At 37.5% G+C, this 22,156-nt stretch overlaps 1 protein-coding gene across 1 annotated transcript in view; it reads left to right on the top strand.

Annotated features, from left to right (window-relative positions):
• The first annotated feature begins 5,751 nt into the window (after positions 1 to 5,751).
• Positions 5,752 to 22,156, top strand: part of LOC124106435 (T-cell surface protein tactile) — a 34,232-nt gene continuing 17,827 nt past the window's right edge. Inside the window, exons 1-2 of the mRNA XM_046464049.2 lie at positions 5,752 to 5,908; positions 8,196 to 8,552. Coding sequence (XP_046320005.2) covers positions 5,848 to 5,908; positions 8,196 to 8,552 — 418 coding nt within the window. The 5' untranslated portion in view covers positions 5,752 to 5,847. The remainder of the gene's footprint in view (positions 5,909 to 8,195; positions 8,553 to 22,156) is intronic.

Below are 22,156 nucleotides of genomic sequence, written 5' to 3'. Positions count from 1 at the left end.
TGTTAACATATATAAATGTATGTGTAAGTTACTATTGTTTCCTTAGTGAAACAGAAGTTCAGACTAGTTGAGACAAATGTCATAGAAATACAAAGCACATATGCTTTCTAGATTGTTTCTTACTTATCAAGATACTGGAGGTCGGTGGGGGGCAGAGGGGGCGCTGGGGTTTTGGCTTAGTGGTGTAGTGCTTACTTAGCACATGTGAGACACTGGGTTCGATCCTCAGCACCACATAAAAATAAGTAAATAAAATAAAGGTGTAAAAAAAGATACTAGAGGCCATTTGCATTTAATTTGGAGAATGGTTGGTTGTGATTGTTGAATGTTATGTAGCTCAATAAATTGCCTCATCCTGTAAGAGGAGACTGAGCAGTAGTACAGAATTCTTCATAAGGAACTCTGCCATCATGAGCAAGACGCTCTTACCTTTCAGGGTCTTAGTTTCTTCATCTGGAAAATGACAGGTTCTGTCTATTCTCAATGATACACTTCTCACTTCAGTATGCTATAGGTCATGGCAGGAAATAGACAATCTCTCTGCAAACATGTTCATGCCTGTTTTTGACTCTTTCACAAAAGAGGCAAATCTCAAAAAGCTTACATTTCTTATATATATAGTATAGAATCATAGTCTATGTGGATTAAAGTTGTGAATATGTAATGTAGTTAAGAATATTGTTGTAGCAGTCTACGAAAGGACCACAGTGTGTGATTTTGCTTCATACTATGTAACCCATAAAATAAACTGAAACATGTCTCAGTTTTCCAAAGTGTTCTTTCTCCATTGGATATGAAGAGACATTCTAAATAAATATCAGTGCTTGGAAACCAGGTAGAATATACAATTTTTAATGTTTCTTTTAATCCTGGCTGTATTATCTTAATCTGGAAATATTAATGTTTTCTTAAGTATATTTCTGAAAAATTCAACATTATTAAGTTAGTGTTAAGTAAGCATTAGATTACCAGGACTTTGACTAAATCAAAATCTCTTTCTCTCCTCCCCTTTGCTCTCTTGGGCACTCTCTAGCACTATCTATAGCTCTTTTTCCTCAAGAAAAATTCAGAGATTGTTCAACTGGATTTTACAATTCTATTTCTCAAAGTAGAACAGGATGAAATTTTATATTTATCTTACTTATAAATAGTTTCTATATATCCATACAATAAAATATCATGTGATTATTTTAAAGGAAGAAGTAAATCTTTATTTTATAACATGTAAAGTGTCTATAATATGCTATAAAGGAACAAAGTTCAGGTTAATGTACATGCGGTAAAAATCAGTTTTCTACATATATACATGATGACATAAAAGTCTAGAAAAATATACCTCATATAAGTTGTGATAGTCTTTAAGTAGTTAGAATTCTGACTGATTTTTATTTTCTTTGTTGTCCCTTTAAAATGTTTTCTTGTAATGAGCAGATATTGAAGTAACTGAAAACATTCATTAAACTAAAATTAGTCTTTTGTGGATGGAATTAAGCCTGGCAGAAATAGTAGTAATAAAACAGATTACTCTGCTAAGTCTCACAAAATTATTATTTTTTCATTACATTGCAATTCACAGAACTTATAAAAATTGAGTGAACATCAAAAGGAAAATCAAAACTCTAGGTTGATTATAATAGATTATCTTTCACTTCCATCCAAAGTCAATTGACAATTGCTACCCAAGAAGGACGATTCTTCCAGCAGGAGTCCAACTTGTTGGTTTTTCTTCGTCTAATTCTGAGGTGTGAACTGGAAAGCAGATTTCCATTCCATATCAAGGTGTACACCATACCTGTGATGATTTACATATGAAGTGTCCCACAAAAGCTCATGTGGGAAACAATGCAAGAAAGTGTTCAAAAGGAATGATTGGGTTATGATAACCTTAGCCTAATCGTTGCATTGATCCCCTGATAAGGATTAATTGGGTAGGCAGGTAGAGTGTGGCTGGAACAGATGGGTTATTAGGGGGTGAACCTTTGGGATACATATTTTGTCTGCATCCATCTCTCTCTCTCTCTCTCTCTCTCTTTCTCTCTCTCTCTCTCTCCCCCCTTTGGTTCCTTGTTATGAGCTGCTTTCCTCCTCCACACCCTTCTGCCAGGAGGGTTCTGCTTCATCTTGGTCACAGAGCAAAGGAGCTAGCTACCTGTCTACGGCCTGAAACTTTTAAGCACCAAATAAACTTTTGCTCCTCTAAAATTGTTCTTGTTAGGTCTCTTGGTCACAGTGAAGAAGCTAACTAAAACAATGCCCTACATCCTTGTTCCCATCCTGCCATGACACTTTACCATAATGACTGCCAATCAATGGGCTTTCTTTCTCAACTGCCTAGGGAAACATAAAACTCCTAACAGATCTTCTGCCTTCCTCTATTCTTTTCTTTCATTCAACTTACACATGTTTACCCAGTTCATCCTTTTAAAATGTTTCTTTGTGCTAAAGCAATGTTACGTTAGTTACTCTGATGCTGAAAACTCTATAGTAACTCTCCAACAAGAAACAAAAAACCTCCATAATCTAAGTTTGCCTCTTGGACTTTTTATATACAGCTTCCACTCCACCAGAATAACCTACACACTGAATCAGTCTTGAACTTTAACCCTCCCGAGTGTTGGCTCTTCCAGTTTCCTCTGCCTGTAATGACTTAGCTTGTGGTTTCTACCAGGCTGACTTATATAATAAGGTCAAATTCAGATTTGAAACTTCAGATGTTCTTGGCCCACTCCATCCTTATGATATCTCCTCTTCTAAAGTCTTGTGCCATCTATTCACTTGGGTGGTGCTTTTTGCTACTTGACTTCAGCACATAGATACTCTCCCCCCAGCTCAATGACAAGTGCCTTAGGAGCAAGGGCCGGCCATCTTTTATCATTTGTATGTTCGAATCACCTAGAGCTCTGCCTTTTCAATAATCCCTTAAAAGCTGACACTCAAAAATATTTTTAAAACATCTGAAACCTCAAGTATTGTGCTTTCTAAGCATTCTGGAAAACATGTATAACATTCCATATTTTCATTTTTTTATGTAAGTAGTTAAAGAATAAAATCCAAGCCACGTCAGTAATATCTAAGTTAACCACTATGGAAACCGCAAAAATAAGTTTAACTATCATTCAACTTCTTATTTCTGAAAATGTCCTTTTCTCATTGAGTGTGTTTAAATAGAACATTTAAAAAGTTTGTCCAAAACACACAATCATGTCTTGCCTCTAGCAGAAATGATGTGTGTTCTCGCTTTCCTTTGTAAATAATTGAATTTGCCTCTGAAGTTCAAGATTTCTTTTTGTGTATGAAACTGGCTGCTCTGTTTTCTTTTTATATGCAGTAGACTATAATATAAGGCAGAAGAAATGCTGTACAATTGGGATTTGGTGAGTAGGGAGGATAATAGAAAAGATTGACATGACTTCCATAAAAGAGTTATTTTTAAGTATAGAGAATGCCTGTCCCATGCTGAAAGGGCCCTTAGGAAGTTTTGCCAGGATTAAAAAGCAGTGGGGGCGCTTTCCTTCACCTGGGGTAGTGGGGCTAGTCTGCAGGGCATTGCTGCCACCTGCTGCATGTGAACAGCTATGGAGGGGCCGCCACATGGGTCTTGCAGCTGTAAAATACCAGTCAATTAAGATTCTGTGGGCATCTGAAATAGTTCTTCTTTCAGAGGCTAGGTGGATCCCAAAGGAAAATTAGCCAAATCTGATGTATTCAGGCTAGAAAAATTTCTAGACATAACAACCAGAATCAGGAGATTGAAAACAGTTAGAGAGAGCAGATTTGCTCAGTAGCTTCTGAAAGAGTATGTCCAGTAACCCTACATTAATGAGAGGCCAGGATTCTATTAAAAGGGAGTCTGTAGCTATGGAAAATAAATGACAATTTCCCTTTTATGCGTATTTAAAAAAAATTTTTGGTCTTTTTTCTTTTGAAGAGGTGCTTCACTGTAATGCAATAAGAGATAGAAAACTTTTAAATACTGCAAAGAAGGTGTCCTGAGAGAATTCATTAAATTTGGATTTTTATTGGGTTTCTAGTTAGGTAAACTCCCGCTTACTGTTGCAAATTGAGTGAGGTAACAGAATCCCTTCTCCAGGTCTTCACGTGTTCTAATCTAATAGAAATACCAATTTAAAGATTAGGATCTTCTAGTGCACCTCCTGGCCTGTTTTTGCTGCTATGTTCACTTTGAGTTCCTGTTTTTTTCCAGAGGAAAAAAAGGAAGAGATTATGGCACCCAGAGGAGTTATGTTTTTTTCTTGCTCTTCATTCAAAGACTCTGAACTCTCTAACCCTCCTTGGAAAAAATCACTGTGAGCACAGCCTAACCCAATATCCCCATTGATCAGAATCTTGTAGGAAGATGGGAGGTATTGAGAACACAGGTTAGGGTATCCCTAAAAATAAATAATTCTGTCTCCTGGTTTTTGTGGGTAATATTAGCTGAGTAATAATGAGTAGGACATTTGTCGGGGCAAGTATTGGCAGTGGCAACATTGACAGCTGGGACATCCAAGAAGATTGCCGCCATTGATTTTTGACATGCAAATTCTCTTCTCCTACCTAAAGTCTAACATCTGAATGATCAGGGTGATTCTTCATGTCAGCATCATCCATATTCCCCACAAGCCTTTGTCAAAGATTATATATACACGGTGACAGTCTGGCCAAAACTATCTCCATTTGACCTCTATTTGAGAAACATAATAAGCCATCTAATCTGTTTTAAGTCTTGCTAGGTGGTGCCTATATTCCAGTAATGAGATTGGGGTCACCAAACATTGCACCAATCATATGGCTAGACAGAGATGCATAATTTGTACTATTTTTCTCTGTTCATTAAACTTACACTGTCCATGTCAGCCCACTCCTTGGGCTTAATGTTGGAAAGTGAAGACAGCCAATTTGATCCCAAGATATTAAACAAATACAACAGTATCTGGCAAGGACTAGCCTTCATGTTCTTTCGTGAATAAGCAAAGAATTTTACCAAGGGGTCACTTCCCTACAACCCCACTGGGATCCTTTGTAAATGGAAGTAATTGGGGGGATGGAACAGGCCTGGTAGCTGGTTGAAGTGATAGAGTCTCTGCCTGTGGATTCTGATTGTAACAGTCTTGCTCTGTGTGGATTCTAGTTTAGGCACAAATAAGCTCTTCTGCCATCAACAATAAAGGCTTCCAACCATAGTGGTTAGCTTCCCTATGGCACCTGCAGCATATTCCAGAAAAGGGGTGGAAAAGGAGGCCTCACTTCTCTCCTCCCAGGAAATGTGGATTCCCCTGCAAAAAGAGGAAAAGTAAAATTTTTATAGCTGACACAAAACCCTGTTACTTTTCAGATTTTATTAAAATTAAACATGTTAATTCTTTGCACTTTCACCCTGGAGCAATTCTAGAAAGAAAATATACCTTAAGATAAGGCAGAAAACCTATCATGAAAGACACCAAGCTCACATTTTTTTTAAATGGCTTTGTGTTCTTGAAAAGAAATGTATAAAAAGAGCATTGGGAACTGCTCTGCATGGTTTCCTTTGTTTGGATTTTAGAAGCAGCTTGACTGACAGGGATCCTAAAGGAGACAATCTTTGGATATGAAAAGTCTTCTGAAGAAGGTGATTTCAGAGAACAATTTCAGCATTGTTCTGTTGAAGGTTAAACCTGGCCCTGAACCACACTACTTTCCTGTCTACGTTTCATTTCCTGGAGTTTTGCCAAGTGATAAACAGACTCAGGCCTGTGGTAGATTTGGGGTTTATGAGCACGAACAGGGTGGCTGGAGTGTGCTTAGTTAAAGACATCAATTGATTCTGTGATCGTTAAGGAAATGCTGGTGTAAGCTCTTCAGGAGACAATGGAGAAGAAATGGACATACTGTGCTGTCTACTCCATCATCCAGATACAGTTTGTCAGGGGTAAGACTTCTGCTTGTCCTTTCTTGTCAGATCGGCTGCTTTAGGGGCTTCTGTTCATTTAAAATGCCTTGTGACTGTTGCTGAAATTGATCATCAAAGGGCAAATCGTTACTGAAGTTTTCAGTTATGTATTTAAGTGGCAGTTATCAGGGAGATGCAGAGTCTAGAAAGGATTCCTCATGAACACTGAAAACATGAAGGGAACGGGTGGTTTGTGGTGCCACTGCTGTGGCTCAATTTCTCCCATTTCCCTCTTAAGAGGATTGCTGGAGTAATTGGGAAATTGTGCTTCTTGGAAACGAAATGCTCTCTAAGTGATAGAACAATGCCAGAAAGCTAAAAAAGAAGAAAAGAGACAAGTCACGAACTGATCCATGCTCAGAGACCTTAGCTCAATTACTTTTTAATCTCTCAAGTACCTCTTTTCTTTTAGGTATAAGACTAAGGTCTTTGGAGTTGGACATGGACACATGTTGAATTTTACTGAGTCATATAGATATGGCCCTGGGAAACAAAGCAGAGTCCTTAGGACAGTGACAGCCAGAAACAAACAAGCCAATTCAAAAGTGGAGGAAAGGAAGATTGGTTTTGCATTCCACAATGTGAGGGTATTATAGTTACTCTGAGTGTCTTACAAATTAACTGTGCTTTTTAGGTATAGCTATGAATATTTTAAGAGTTTCTAAATCAAAGGATGCTTTGGAATATAATGCTGCAGATTGGATGGATGCATACTCCTATTAAATGCTATTCATAAGGAGTTACATTGAACAGTACTAATCTCTGTCTACCCAAATTTTTGTATCCACAAAAGTGTAATAATTCCTGTTTGTCAATTATCTTTGAGAGTCTTGTTTCTTCTCAGCTGCTTGTCATCGTTTTATCATTTCCTTTGTGAGCTTCAGTGGGACTTGTCATAATAATATATTATTTCTGTGACAATATACCAAGCTAATTTTAAAACTGAGGCAAACGTTTCTGAAGACAAGTCAAATCAAAGACCCAATATTAATCAATTTTAAGTACCCTGTACCATTTGGTCAGTTTACTGATGGGAGAGAAAATCTTCTTTCATGACTAGCATTTCAGGGAATTGATTAGACATTATGCTGTGTGGAGTCTGAGGTGTCTCCTCCCCATCTCTCTTCAGGAGACCTAACTACATGAAGATGAAGGTCTTTTCCATCCTCATATATGGAAAATCAAATTTCTTAGCCTACCCAGTCAGATTGAATTTGGGAAGCAGTTTGGGGGTTATGAAGGTTATAAGAAGACCAACCGAATTCATGTTCTTTTTCTAGTGTGTGTGGCTTTGAGAAAACCACTTAATCTCTCAGTGCTTCCATTTCCTCCTTAAAAAAGGGGTTAATCATATCACCCTTATAATGTGAAAGCATTAAACAGATTTAGTCCGTAAATGTCTGTTGTAGATTCATATTTTTAAATGCTATACATATATTAGTTATTTTTGCAGTTTTGTGGAGCTTCACCTCTGTGTTATATGTGTCTATAACCACAAAAGGTCAATTTTAATAAATGTAAGAATACTTGTACACTAAATTTGCTGATGCACTTTAGTTTTTAGATAGGCTTAATTTTATCGACAAGTCATCAGAGGACTTAAATTCGTTTTGGGACAAACTAACAAAGAAATAGTCATAAATCAATGGTTTCTTAAGTAAATGACTCTTAATTCGCATTGAGTTCTATGCTTCTCTCTCTCTAGCTGTTTTCTGTCTCTAAGACAGTATTATGGTTTAGATATGAGATGTCCCCTAAAAAGCTGGCGATGCAGAAATGTTCAGAGGTGAAATGATTAGATTATGAGAGCTGTAAGATAATCAGTGGATTCACCCATTTGATGAATTAATAATTTGAATGTTGTTACTGAGTATTGACATGGCATGGCTTGACGGGGTGGGTCTCTGGGGGAGTGCCCTTGGGAATTATATTTTGACCCTAGCTTCTCTCTCCCTCTCTGCTTTCTGGCTGCCATGAGCTTTCCTTCATGTGCTTCTGCCACGACTTTGGCTTCGCCTAGAGCCCAAAGCAATGGAGTCAGTTGACCATGGACAGATGCTCTGAAACCATGAGCCAAAATAAACTTTAACTCCTCTAGGTTACTCTTGTCCAGAATTTTGATCACATTGATGAAAAACTAACACACACAGTTAGCCAGGGAGAAAATTCCTGAATTATTGCCCAACCTTACTGAAGTTGCTGGGGTTTTAATTAAGAGTCACTCCATGTGAATCATGCAAACTGATGGCCCATGTCTTCTTTTCAGGAGTATGGGAAAAGGGACTTAATGCAGGAGAAGATGTTTATGCTGTTCCTGGCTCTGATGTCAACATGACTTGCCAAATACAGCTGAAAGGCTTGTTGGTACAGACACAGTGGTCAAAGGTCAGCGATCAGATGGACCTCATTGCCCTTCATCATCCCCAATATGGCATCCACTATCCCCACAAGCATTCCTGCAAGTCAGTAGTGGATTTCAGACAAATTCCGGAGAACATAACGATATGGACTCTGCTCTTAAGAAATGTATCTTCCTCACTCAGTGGAAAGTATGAGTGTAGCTTTACTCTCTTTCCAGAAGGCATTTGGACTAAAACCTATAACCTTCTCATTCAGGCACCTGGTAAGTGTAACTGGTAGAGGGAAGGAAGCTTATGCTTATATTCAGCTCGCGTTCATTCAACAAACAGGCATTGTGTACCCGACCACATGCTAGGCATAGTGCTGAGTGTGCAAACGTTGAGCAGAAAGAGGTACTGGCTGGCAAGGAAGACAGAAATGGATCAAATAATTCCATAAATGAAGGTAAAATTGCAACAGCGATGTGTTAATAATAAGAGCTGCAACAGTTCTTTGGAAGAGTCTGTGATAGAGGCCAGGGAATTTGCCCCTGAGCTGAAGTCTGAAGAAGGAGTAGGCATTAACAGTTTAAGAAGGGCAAGAGTTATGAGTGATCCTGAGAAAGGAAACAACTGTGTGAAGGGCTTAGTATTGTTGGAGGACATGGTACAATGCCAGAGAGACTACAGTGCAGAGATTAATGGATGAGGCTGAAGATAATGTAAATACCAGATCATGTTGGACTTTGTTAGCCATGTTCAAGGTTTTGTTCATGGAAGTACATTGAAGTATTAATGAAAGGGTGGTATGAATTTATGGGTTGATTGTATTTGTATTATCAAAAGATGATGCTAGCTTCGGTATGAGAATGATATAAAAGGGGACAAAAGTGAAAAAATGGGAACAAGTTAGGAGACCGTCCTAGTCTCAGATAGTGGTGGTTGGTAGATATAAATAAAATTACACATTTTATGTATTGGGCATAGAACAGATATGACTAGGTCATAGAGTGGATAAAAGACAAAGGCAACATGAGTAGCATGCATACCCACACGGTGGGGCCAGTCACTGGGATGGAAGACAAAGAAAGTAGACTCAGTTTAGAAGAGAATTTGTAAAAATGACTTTCGATATATTTACTATCGGGCAGGCATAGGGCCTAAGGATGCTACTGGACCTAAAGCATTCATTCACATCATACATGCTTCAGGGGTCTGCATTTGGAAATGGAAATCCTAGGTTTAAGTTCTACCTCCTTTCTGGCTAGAAATGAATTTGACTGAGGGTCTGTCATGTAGATTTTCTGAGCCTATTTGGAAAATTATGATAACACCTGCCCTAAATTACCTAGTCCTAAAATAAATGATTTCCATTTCTACTAATGGAAAAGAATGAAAATAAAAGCCAACAAATGGAAAATGTCCTGGAAATGTAAGGCTTTAAACTCGGGAATAAAATAACCTGGTAATATAAGAAAAAATATCTATAAAATTAACTCATGAAGACCATGCTGAAGGAGGCATGGGGCTTTCCAGCCAGGACAAGTAACTGTTAAGGCTCTATCATCTCCTCTCTGTCCCTTGTCTCTTAGCTGCTCCAAGACCATGATATTGAAAGAGATCACCTGTAGGCCAGGCTTCCACTAACTACTGCCTTACAATGCCCTGTTCTCTTGCTGTTTTCTGAGAGAAAAAAAAAAAACAAAGCAAAACCTCAGTTTACTTAGGACCCAGGTGGGTGGTTGAGTGGGGTTGAAATAGAGAAAAACAGAAGTCCTGTACAGATCAACATTTATCTACACACACATTGAAGTCAGGAGACTATATTTGAACATTGGCTGTGTCACTTACTATTCAGATCATCATTGCCAAGTTATTTCATGTCTCTCAGTTTTTTGTTTTCTTACATCACAAGTACAGGCAATTATAGTTCCTCATTCATGGATACCATTGTTTTAAGATTAAGTAAAATAATCTATGAAAAGATTTTATCACAGTTGCTGCCTAGAAGTGAGAGTTTGGTAAATGGTAGATTTTATTAAGAGAAATAATAATTCTGAGTGAAATTTTTTTCTTAATTCTAATTAGAATGGAGCCTTCTCCTTCTCATTTTATACTGGTCTACTTGGATTCCAATAGGACATTCATCACACATTAGCAAGAGTACACATTGACCTTGGCTTCGGACTTGGACTGTGCATCTTTTGCCTATCCCAGTAGACTATACTATTGCATATTTGAGTTCCTGATCTGTACTCCTTTGAGAAATAGTAACAAGGATAGGTGTACTCTATATAAAATAGGATATGGGATAACCTAAGTGAAGACAGCAATGAGGAAAAGGTAGTATCCAGAAAGGAAGGAGGTATTGCCTTTAAGGAAAGCATATTTTTAAATATAAAGGGCAACCCAGAGAGTTAAACTTAGAGCTACCAAAGATTGCAAGTCATTGGAGAGTCAGAGCTGTATCTACATACTCTGTGATTGGAAAATTTCCAATCTTACTGTAACTTTGCTGTTGATCCACTGGATTAAATGAAAAGCAGTGGCCTCAGTGTTGCAGAAATGATTCTGATATGGTGTATTTGGGTACCAAAAATTAAAAATAGAAAAAAAATCAAACTATAAGGGGAAAAAAAAAAACTTTCACCATAGAGTGACAAGCTTCATATGGAGCTATCCTTAAAAAGGCACCTAACACAGGCGGTAGTCGCCACCCATTTGCCATCATCCTCCCCCTTTATTCTTTTATGTTCTCTTTCCTCTCCTCCTCTCACTTGTACCATTTTCTTCCTAATCTCCTCTGAGCTATGCATGTCTATAAGCTATTTGGGAAAGCAGAGTGCTCATGAAGTGCAAACTCTTTTGAAGTGCATAAACAAATGCAAATTGAAGTGGTGTAGAAGAATCTAGATATGAAAATGTTGAGGCACCAGAGGTGATTGGATTAATTACCTCTTCCTGTTTCCTTCCTCCCCTCATCTGAGTCATCCTTCCTTGTCTGCTCACAAAGCTGTGTGCACCTACATCCAGTTCTCATGTCCCCTGAAGGGTTAGCTGGGAAGGGCTTCCCTTCTCTTTTCACAATATTTTTTCCCTATGTGTGCCTCAGTTGGCTGAGACTACAAATGGGTATGGAAATAAACAGTGTGGCCTTTGTTTTTTTTTTTTTTTTTTCATTTTCATTTGACAGGGTTTCTTCCTAGGTTAGAAGTTTTGAGTTATTCCAAGAGACACAGTACTCTGAGTTAAGTCTTGGATAGTTGTAATCGCCATTTCCTGAATTTGAATGCTATTGGATCCTAGAGTACTACAGAATGTAAGATTTTGATGCTTTTGTGGTTTGGATGTGGAATGTCCACAGAAGTTTATGTGTTGAAATCATGGTTCCCAATGCAGCAAAATCCAGACATGGGGCTTTTAGGCAATGATGGATCACCAGGACTCTGACCTCACCAGTGGATTAATCCAGTTGATGGATTAAGCAATTGATAGCTGGATGGACTACTAGGTGGTTGGATCTAGTTAGAGGAAATAGGTTACTGGGGGTGAACTCTTAAAGGATTTTTCTTCACCCAGCACCTTCCCCTTTCCCCTCCCCCCTTCCTCCCTCCTCCTCTCTGCTGCGTAGTCCTCTGGTCATAGTCATCTTCGTCATTGTCTCCTCCTCCTCCTCCTCCTCATCCTCCTCCTCCTCCTCCTCCTCCTCCTCCTCCTCCTCCTCCTTCTTCTTCTTCTTCTTCTTCTTCTTTTCTCTCTCTCTCTCTCTCTCTCTCTCTCTCTCTCTCTCTCTCTCTCTCTCTCTCTCCTTCTCTCTCCCCTTCCAGGATGCCATGAGTTGAGCCGCCTTCTTCTACCATAATATTTCCGCCTCAGAACTGGCCGACCTTGGTTAAATCCCCTGAAACTATGAGCCCACATAAATCTTTCCCCCTCAAAGTTGTTCCTGTCAGTATTTTGGTCACAGTTGCAAAAATCTAACACAGAAATATTTGAAAATGTGTAGTAATTAGGTGAATTATAAGAATAAAAAGCGACTCTAATTTACATAATTATGATGAAATATTTTAGGGATTGTTAATGCTGTTATTGGAAGCAGTAGCATTAGCAAAAGAACTAGGATGACCCTGTCTTTAAGAATCACAAAGTCCAATAGGAAAAGAAAGACATCAATCAAATAAGTGAACAAATGTCAAGTTGCAACAGTGAGGAGTATTCTCATAGTGAGGATGCAGGCGGTGTATGAGAGGGTATAACAGGAGATCAGGAAGATTTCCTGGAGAAAATGGCTAACCAGGTGAAGGTGGAGAACACAGAACTTTATGGTAGTAAACAGAATAGTCTGTGCAAAGACTGTGGTAGTAAGGGGTTATGTCAGCTGTGGGGGATTTTTTAAAAAATTATGGCTGGAGCAAAGGGAATGGTGGGGGAGGCAACTGAACATGAAACTGGAGAGCCTGATTGGTCCAGGTGAGGATATTTGTCTTTATTCCAAGAAAAGTGGGAACTAATTGAAAGGCTATTGTTTTATTTAATTTCTTTTTTTCCTTGCAGTTTGATAATGTGTATTTGTAGTCAAATACACAAAAGAGTGTATTTAGGACCAAATGAAAAAACAATAGCAGAAATCTCCAGGAAGAATGCTGCTAACATTGAGTACAGTGGCAATGAGATAGATGGAGAGGAATATCCTTACTAAGAATATGTTTAGAAGATTCACCCTACAGGATTTGGTGGTGAATTGCATATATGGAATGAGAAATAAAAAGAAGAGGCAAGGATTCACAATGAGCGAATTGGTCATTGCATTAGGGAATGCTTATATATATATATATATATATATATATATATATATATATATACTCAGATTGTGTCAAGATTAATTTTGAGTTTAAATTTGTACATGTTGAACTAGGTGTGAAGTTGAGGTACAGGTGATGGCAGGTAAGCAGCTGGATATACATCTTGTGATCTGGCAGAGAGGCTTAGGTTGAAGGCACAAGTGGTGAGTCATCTGAGTATGAATGTTAACTAATGTTCTGACAGAGAAAGAAATCATCTGGGAAGAGAAAACTCAAGTAAAAAAAGCAATGTGGGATTTCAACAGTCCATGGTAATAAGTGGAAAAAGGTGAGTCTTCAAATGCTGGAGAAGAATAACTAGGAAGAAGGAATAAAATCAGAGAATCGGGTCTCAGAAACCTAGGAAGGTAATTGCACAAAAGCAGTAGCTATCGTCTCTAGTGTTTCTGAGAAGATAAATAGACATTAGACTGTATTTAGGATCATGAAAGGTATTAATCACCTAATAGGAACTGTGATGGGTGGCATTATGGAACAGAAAGAATTCAGACTGGAGGGAGAAGAGAAGTGAGTAAGAGACAAGAAAATATGGAAAGCAAATATTGACATGACTTTTAAGAAACTGGTCAGCAGTGATAGAAGGAGTATGCATGTTCAAATAAGGGACCTTGTTAGTGCTGTGATGTGATGGTTTGAATTAATGCAAGACACTTGATACTATGTCAAAGCCAGTGGGCAGGATCCAATTGAAAAGAAGTTTACACCATAGAGAAGATAAAGTAAAAAACCTGAGGTGTCTGAGAAGAGGGAGGCAATGAGACCTACAGCATAGGTAGTAGGACTATTCTGAAACAGAAAAAAAAACTAGTCTTTAAAAATTATAACGAAGGAAAGGAAAATAAGAATTGTGCAAATGACGAGGGAGGTGTTGTCTTATTTTCTCTAATATAGGAAACAAGAATCTTCAGTTAGAGAGAGGAAGGGATTTCACAAAAAGAAATTGGAGAGAGTTTGAGATAGTTAATATGAATAGAGGGAAAATGAGTTCACTTGGTAACTATATTTGCATTTTTCAGTCAATATTGAACAATTCATTGGTGTTGTGGTGTGGTTGTGAGGTGTCCCCCAAAAGTTCATGTGTGAGACAATGCATGAAGGTTTGGAGGAGAAATGATTGGGTTATAGCCTTAGCCTAATCAGTGAATTAATCCCTGAGTAATTAATTGAGAGGTGACTGGAGGCACGTGGGGTATGGCTGGAGGAAGTGGTTCATTGAGGGTGTGGCTATGGGGTATATATTTTGTATCTGGCAAGGGGAGTCCTCCTCCCCCCCCCCCACTGATTTCTGATTATTGTGTGAGCTGCTTCCCTCTGCCACACTCCTCTGCCATGATGTTCTGCCTCACCTCAAGCCCCAAGGAATGGACCCAGCCTTCTATGGACTAAGACCTCTGAAACTGTGAGCCCTCAAATAATCTTTTCCTCCTCTGCAATTGTTCTGGTCGGATCTTTTAGTCACAACAGTGAAAAAACAATTGGAGTATGGTATTGAAACTTCAGTGGAACAATTTGCACTGTGACTTTCTCCAGCAGTACCTGGCTTCTTGGAACTGGGCATTTAAAAGTACATAGTTGGCCAGGCAAAGGGGCTCTGGTCTATAATCCCAGCAACTTGGAAGGCCAAGGATCAAGAGTTCAAAGCCAGCCTCAGCAACTTAGTGAGACCCTGTCTTAAAATGAAATACAAAAAGGGCCAGGGATGTGGTTCAATGGTTCAGCGTCCTGGGGCTTAATCCCCAGTAACAACAAGAACAAAAAAAAGGTGCATAGATGGGGGCTGGGGTGTAGCTAATTGTACACTGGACACAGTACTTACCCAGTGTGTGTGTGAGGTCCTGAGTTCAATCCCCAGCACACACACACACACACAAAAAAAAATTGCATATTTTGGTCAGCCTTTTTAGATTACTAACAAAAAGAGGCATGAGATCTGGGATATTAACAAGAATATCACTGAAGTGATGAACTATGAATCTTAGCTGGATAGTGAGGAGAGCAAAGAAAAAATATAGTTGATGATTGGGAGACAGTAGAGAGATCAACTTATTAAAAGATCCCAGGAGGTCAGAGAACAGTGGAGATAACTCTAGTTGCACAAATTGGAGGTAGAGTGGGAGGAAATGTTTGTAGGTTCGAATGCGTGATTTTGTAGGAAGAGAGAGCAGTTATGTGTGGTGACATAATCCAAGATGTGATTATAAGAATAGGTGGCTGAAATGGGATGGAGACCATTATGGAGATTATGATGGGACAACTAAGAAGTCAGGTATGGGTAAGTCATCAAGATACAACTGAAATCATCCAGGACTGTATCAGGGTTTGAGCTAAAAAAAAATATTGCAGTTGTGATGACAACATTTTCAAAGAATAATGGAGGATGATTGGGAGATTAGAGTTAGAGTCAATAATCTTTTTCTCTGAAAAACCCCATGTTAAGTGTCTTAGGCTTTGGGTCCATACAGTCTCTTCCACAACTACTCAGGTCTACCATTGTCTTATGAAAGCATCTCTAGACAATATGGAAATGAGTGGGCCTGATGGTTACAATAAACCTTTATTTACAAAACCAGGCAAAAAGTCAGATTTATCCCACAGGCCATAGTTTTAGAACTTTTGGATTGGAGGATAAATTGGGGGATAGAGGAATTATGTAATTTTTTCAAAGCATATTACATATAACATGTAACAGTAAACTGCACTTACATATTATATTATGTATAATAATCCAAATAGTAGAGTGTTACAAATAGAATTTCATGAACTTTAAACAAATTAAGAAAAAAGAAATGTATTTGTGAATAGTCTTTTATATTTACTCACATATTTCCCACTTCCTATTCTCTCCATTTCATCTCATAAACTGGAGTCACTATTCGGTATCATTTCCTTTCAGCCTGAACAACTTAGTTGAGTATTTGTTGTCTTAGTCTGTGTTCTGTTGCTATAACTGGATACCTCAGACTAGACAATTTATTTTTTTTTAAAGGGGGTTATTTGGCTCATGGTTCTAGAGGCTGAGAAGTTCAAGATCATTGCACCAGTCTCTGGGATCTGGTGAAGGCCTTCTTGTTGCATCATAACATGGCAGAGGGTAACACATGGTGAGACAGAGCAAACACATGTCAGCTCAGGTTTCTCTTCCTCTTTTTACAAAGCCACCAAAACCTATCATTAGGATCACACTCTGATGATCGAATCTAATTTCAGTTGCCTCTAAAAGACCACACATCCACGTACCATCAACATATGAATTGGGGAATTAAGTTTCAACATGAGTTTCAGAAGGGATATTCAAACCATGGTATTCATGTAGAGCATATCTGCTTAAAATGGATTATCTCAGTTTTTTTTAATTTGATGAATAATTTCACTGAGTGTAGAATTCTTGGTGGGCTGTGTTTTCTTTTAGTATTGGGGGGGGGGGGTGTTTGTGGTGTTGGGGCTTTGTGCATGAGAGGCAAGCACTCTACCAACTGAGCTATATCCCCAGACCTTCTTTTAGTATTTTGAATGTCTTCTGATCTCTATTGTTTCTGATTAGGTGTAGGACATTAATTATATTATTGGTCTCCTACATGGGATGAGTTGCTAGTTTCTGTTTATTTTTATTTCACCTTGTTTTACTTGCTTAATTGCTGCTTTAATAATTTTTTTTTTGTCTTTGGCTTTCCACAGTATGATTGTGATGTGTCTAGGTGGGTGTCTCTTTGTGTATATCCTATTCAGGTTTGATGAGATTTTGATTGTGAAGATTAACAGTGGGGAAGCTTTTTTAAAGTAATAAAATGTGTGAAACTTTTGGTTTTTGTTTCCTCAAGAATTTGTTCTTTTCCCTCACTCTTTCACCTCTTTTTTCTATGATTCCTGTTATATATATATATTAGTCTAATTGGTAATGTCCTATATTACTTTGAAACTATTCGTTTTCCTTCAGTCATTTTTTCCTCCCTATTCTTCATACTAGATCATTTATATCACTCAGTTTTCACATACACTGATTCTTCTTCAGATTTGCTGTTGAGCACCTCTAGGGAATTTTTCATTTTTGTTATTGACTTTTCCAACTCTAGAATATTTGGTTCATTTTATAGCTTTCTGTTTCTTCCCTAAGATGACCTATTTATTGAGTCATAGTCATTATATTTTTCTTTAGTCCTTCTTTAATTCTTTGAACATACTTAGAATAAGTGTTTTGAAGTCTGTTAAATCCAATGTCTGGGAACACTGATTCAGTTGTAATTTGCTGCTTTTTTCCTGAGTATGGGTCATAATTTCCTATTTATTTCATGTCTAATAAATTTTTGGTTGAAAACTGGAAATTGTGGGTATATATATACATACATATACACACAGACAGAGCTATATAATAACACACATATATAAATAAAATTATATGTAATATATAATACATATAATATAGAATTATATATAATAACATATTTATATATACTATATACACAATACATACAATATATGTATTATATAATACATGTTGAGTATGCATACAATATATTTACAATATTAGAGAGAGAGAGAGAGAGAGAGAGAGAGAGAGAGAGAGATACTAGTTTTTGTTTTGTTTTTTCAATTTTAGTAACTTACGTGCATTGAACTGTGTATCAGTCTCCTTTTCAGTGTGTGGCCACTGACATCTCTGCTTAGCTTTTTATACTAATTCTAATTTTTTTACTTTGGGCTCTGAGGAGTTCTCCCTTCATTGCCAAAGCACCTTTGTTATCCACTAATGATTTTGGCAAAATTTGTTCTCCAACATTTTAAGCCCATTAGGCTTCTATCCTCTGCACATAGATTGGGGAGGTGGGGGGTGGGGGGGCGTTGCAGGGTACTTTAAATTTGCACTCATTTATCCCTTCTCCTCTGACTTCTCCGTTTTGCTAGGCTCTCTCAGGTCTTCCCTACTCAGGTAGGTGTTTTTCCAGTCTTTCAGAATGTGCGAAGAACTTATTTCAGCCAACCTATCACTATCTAATTTACAGGGTCTCCCTGCTAAATAGCTACCTGGTTTGCTACTGCATAGTTCATTTTGTGCAGGGACTGAGTGGTTTATAAAGAACAGAAATCTATCATCTCACAGTTCTGGAGGCTGTGAAGCCCAGAAAGAGTCACCGGCATCTGGCCAGGGCTCTTTGGTTGTACCTCTGGAGAGGAATCTGCCCCTTTTGGAAGAAAACCTGGATTTCCACACAGTTCCACGCTGGTCAAACTGTATTTCTCAATGACCAATCTGTGGAAGTAAATAAAGGAGCCATTGACTAGAAGACTGAAGAGTCCTACTGTTTTTATCAAATCCCTACAATTTTTTCAAGAAGAAATTCATCTGAATTTGATGTTGTCTTTGGTCAATTTCAGAACTGTGAAAAGATTGCTTCAACACCTTTGCCCAGTTTTGTACTTATTCTCACTAACCTCTTTATTCCCCCATTACCAAAAATGCCCTCTTCATTTTGATACTTACATCATATCTTTATTTTAAAACGTGTTAATTACTATTCCCCTCCATATAATATTTTTATTCTTTTTAGATGTACTTGACAGTAGAATGTATTTTGACATTTATACATACATAAAGTATAATTTATTCTAATTAAGATCCTGTTCTGGTGGTTGTACATGATGCAGAGTTACCCCAGTCATGAATCCAAATATAAGGATATGAAAGTTATGTCTGATTAATTCTTCTTTCCTTCTTATTGCCCTCCCCTTCCTTTCCCTTCATTCCCCTTTGTCCAATCCAAAGGGCTTCTATTCTTCCCTTCCCTGCCCTTCCTTGTTATGGGTTAGTATTCACATATCAGAGAGAACATTTGGCCTTTGGTTTTTTGATATTGGCTTTTTTCACTTATCATGATGTTCTCTACTTCTATCCATTTACCAGCAAATGCCATAATTTCATTCTTCTTTATGGCCAAGTAATATTACATGTGTATATATCCCACATTTTCTTTATCCATTCATCTGTTGAAGAAAAACTAAGTTGGTTCCATAGCTTGGCTATTGTGAATTAAACTGCTGTAATATTGATGTGGCCATGTCACTGGAGTATGATGATTTTTAGTCCTTCGGCTATAGACCTAGGAGTGGGATAGCTGTGTCAAGTGATGGTTCCATTCCAAGTTTTCTGAAGAATCTTCATACTGCAGTTTCCTTGGAAAGCTGGGAATGGAACAACCATTTGACCCAGCTATTCCCCTTCTCGGACTATACCCCAAAGACCTAAAAACAGCATACTATAGGGACACAGCCACATCAATGTTTATAGCAGCACAATTCACAATAGCTAGACTATGGAACCAACCTAGATGTCCTTCAATAGATGAATGGATAAAAAAAATATATGGCATTGATACACAATGGAATATTATTCAGCACTAAAAAATAACAAGATCATGGCATTTGCAGGGAAATGGATAGCATTACAGCAGATTATGCTAAGTGAAGTTAGCCAATCCCTAAAAAACATATGCTGAATGTCTTCTCTGATATAAGGGAGTGACTCAAAATGGGATAGGGAGGAAGAGCATGAGAAGAAGATTACCACTAAATATGGAAGAGAGGTGGGAGGGAAAGGGAGGGAGAAGGGGAATTGCACGGAAGATGGAAGGAGACCCTCATTGTTATACAGAATACATGTATGACGATGTGAGGAAAGAAAAAAAAGAAGTGTGTCACATTAGATTGGGCAGAGAGAAGTAATGGGAGGGGAGGGGAGAGGGAGGGGGGATAGGAAGGACAGCAGAATAAAATAGACACTAGTATTGCTGTATGTATATACACGTCTGTATAACCAATGTGATTCTGCAACCTGTGAACTCAGAATAATGAGAAATTATACCCCATTTGATTCAAATGTATGATATGTCAAGATCATTGTACTGTCATGTGTAACTAATAACAAAAAAAAAGAATCTCCATACTGCTTTCCACAGTGGTTGCACCAATTTGCAGTCCCACAGTAATGTCTGAGTGTACCTTTTTCTCCACATCCTCACCAACATTTGTTGCTTGTATTCTTGATAATTGCCATTCTGACTGAAGTGAGACAGAATCGCAGTAAAGTTTTAATTTGTGTTTGTCTAATTGCTAGAGACGTTGAACATTTTTTCACATATTTGTTAGCCATTCATATGTCTTCTTCTGTGAAGTGCCTGTTCAGTTCCTTTGCCCATTTATTGATTGGGTTATTTTATTTTTTGGTGTTAAGTTTTTTCAGTTCTTTGTATATTCTGGAGATTAATGCTTTATTTGAGGTGCAGGTAGTAAAGATTTTCTCTCATTCCATATGCTCTGTTCATATTCTTGATTGTTTCCTTTGCTGTGAAGAAGCATTTTAGTTTTATACCATCCCATTTACTGATTCTTGATTTTACTTCTTGCACTTTAGGAGTCTTATTGAGGAAGTCAGTTCTTACACCAACATAATAGAGAGTTGGGCCTACATTTTCTTCTAGTAAGCACAGGGTCTCTGTTCTAATACCTAGGTCCTTGATCCACTTTGAATTGAGTTTTGTGCAGGATGAGAGATAGGGGTTCAATTCATTCTGCTGCATATAGATTTCCATTTTCCTGGCACCACTATATAAATGACATATCATCTGAAAGAGAAATAAGGAAAACTACCCCATTCATAATAGCCTCAAAAAAATAAATAAAATAAAATACTTGGAAATCAACCTAACAAAATAGGCGAAAGACCTCTACAATGAGAACCACAGAACACTAAAGAAAGAAATTGAAGAAGAAAATGGAAATATCACCCATGTTCTTGGATAGGCAGAATTAATATTGTCAAAATGGCCTTACTACAAAAGGTGCTATACAGATTTAATGCAGTTCCTATTTAAAATTCCAATAATGTTCTTCATAGAAATAGAAAAAGCAGTCATTAAATTCATTTGGAAAACTAAGAGATCTAGAATAGCCAAAGCAACCCTTCTTATAACATTTTTTCTTAGTGTTAAACATAAATGCATGATCAACACTTATCACCAGCCTTTATGTAAAGCCTCTTCAATGGAAAGTGTATTCTATTAAAGAATCCTTAGGAAGTACCCAAAGAAGCAATATTTCCCTGAGTCTTGTATGATCCTCACATTTTTCTGTAGTCAATACATTAAGAGGTTAATTTTGCTAAATTTAAAATCTTTGACTCACATTTTCTTTCCTTGAGTGTATTAAATGTTACTTTATTATTTTCTGACATAGAATTGTTAGTCAAAAACTAACAACTATCCAATTTTTTCCCCATAGTTGACTTCATTCAATTCTTTCAAAAGAATATGGTTAATGTTTTTTATTCTGTTTCTTACTTTTGAGATAAAATCTTTTAATATGTATTTTTTAGGCATTTCTTATTTAAAATTTTTTGAAATCATTTGTTGTTCTGTGCTTTAATTTTTTCCTTCAGTGCCTTCTATATACATATGATTTATCTTTGCATAAAATTTTCTTCAAATCTTTTTCATTTCTTTAAAAATTAGTTATCATTAATTAATTTAGACATTTCCCTTATTCTATCTTTTCATTTATACTAATTCATTAACTTTTGTGTTTATGGTTTTTATTTTTCTCAACTTTTATCTTCCTTTCTGGAGTGATTTTTAAAAATTACTATTTCCAATCATTTTCTGAGTTGTTTCATCTATTATTGTGGTTTAGGTCTGGAATGTCCGACAAAGACACTTGTTTTGAAGGATTGGTTCCCCAGTGCAATGCTCCAAGATGGGACTTTAGGAAAGTAATGGGTAATGAGAGCTCAGATCTCATCAAAGGGTTAATCCGTTGATAGTTTCATAACTCAATGGACTATTAGGAGGTAGTGGAATCTAGAGGAGGTGGGCCTAGTTGGAAGAAGTAGATCACTGAAGGTGTACCATGGAAGGATATATCTAGTCCCTGGCCTCTTCCTTGCTTATTTTCTCTGGTCCTGGCTTCTATGAGATGAGTGACTTTGCTCCACCACACCTTCCCTGCCATGAAGTTCTGCCTCCTCACAAGTCGACAAAGAT

This window comes from Marmota monax, unplaced genomic scaffold (genome assembly GCF_021218885.2).
Source record: "Marmota monax isolate L192 unplaced genomic scaffold, Marmota_monax_Labrador192_F-V1.1 WCK01_AAM20220418_F8-fsc00156, whole genome shotgun sequence".
Taxonomy (NCBI): Eukaryota; Metazoa; Chordata; class Mammalia; order Rodentia; family Sciuridae; genus Marmota; species Marmota monax.
The sequence above is the reverse complement of the archived record's forward strand: the minus strand, read 5'-3'. Positions and strand labels throughout refer to the sequence as shown.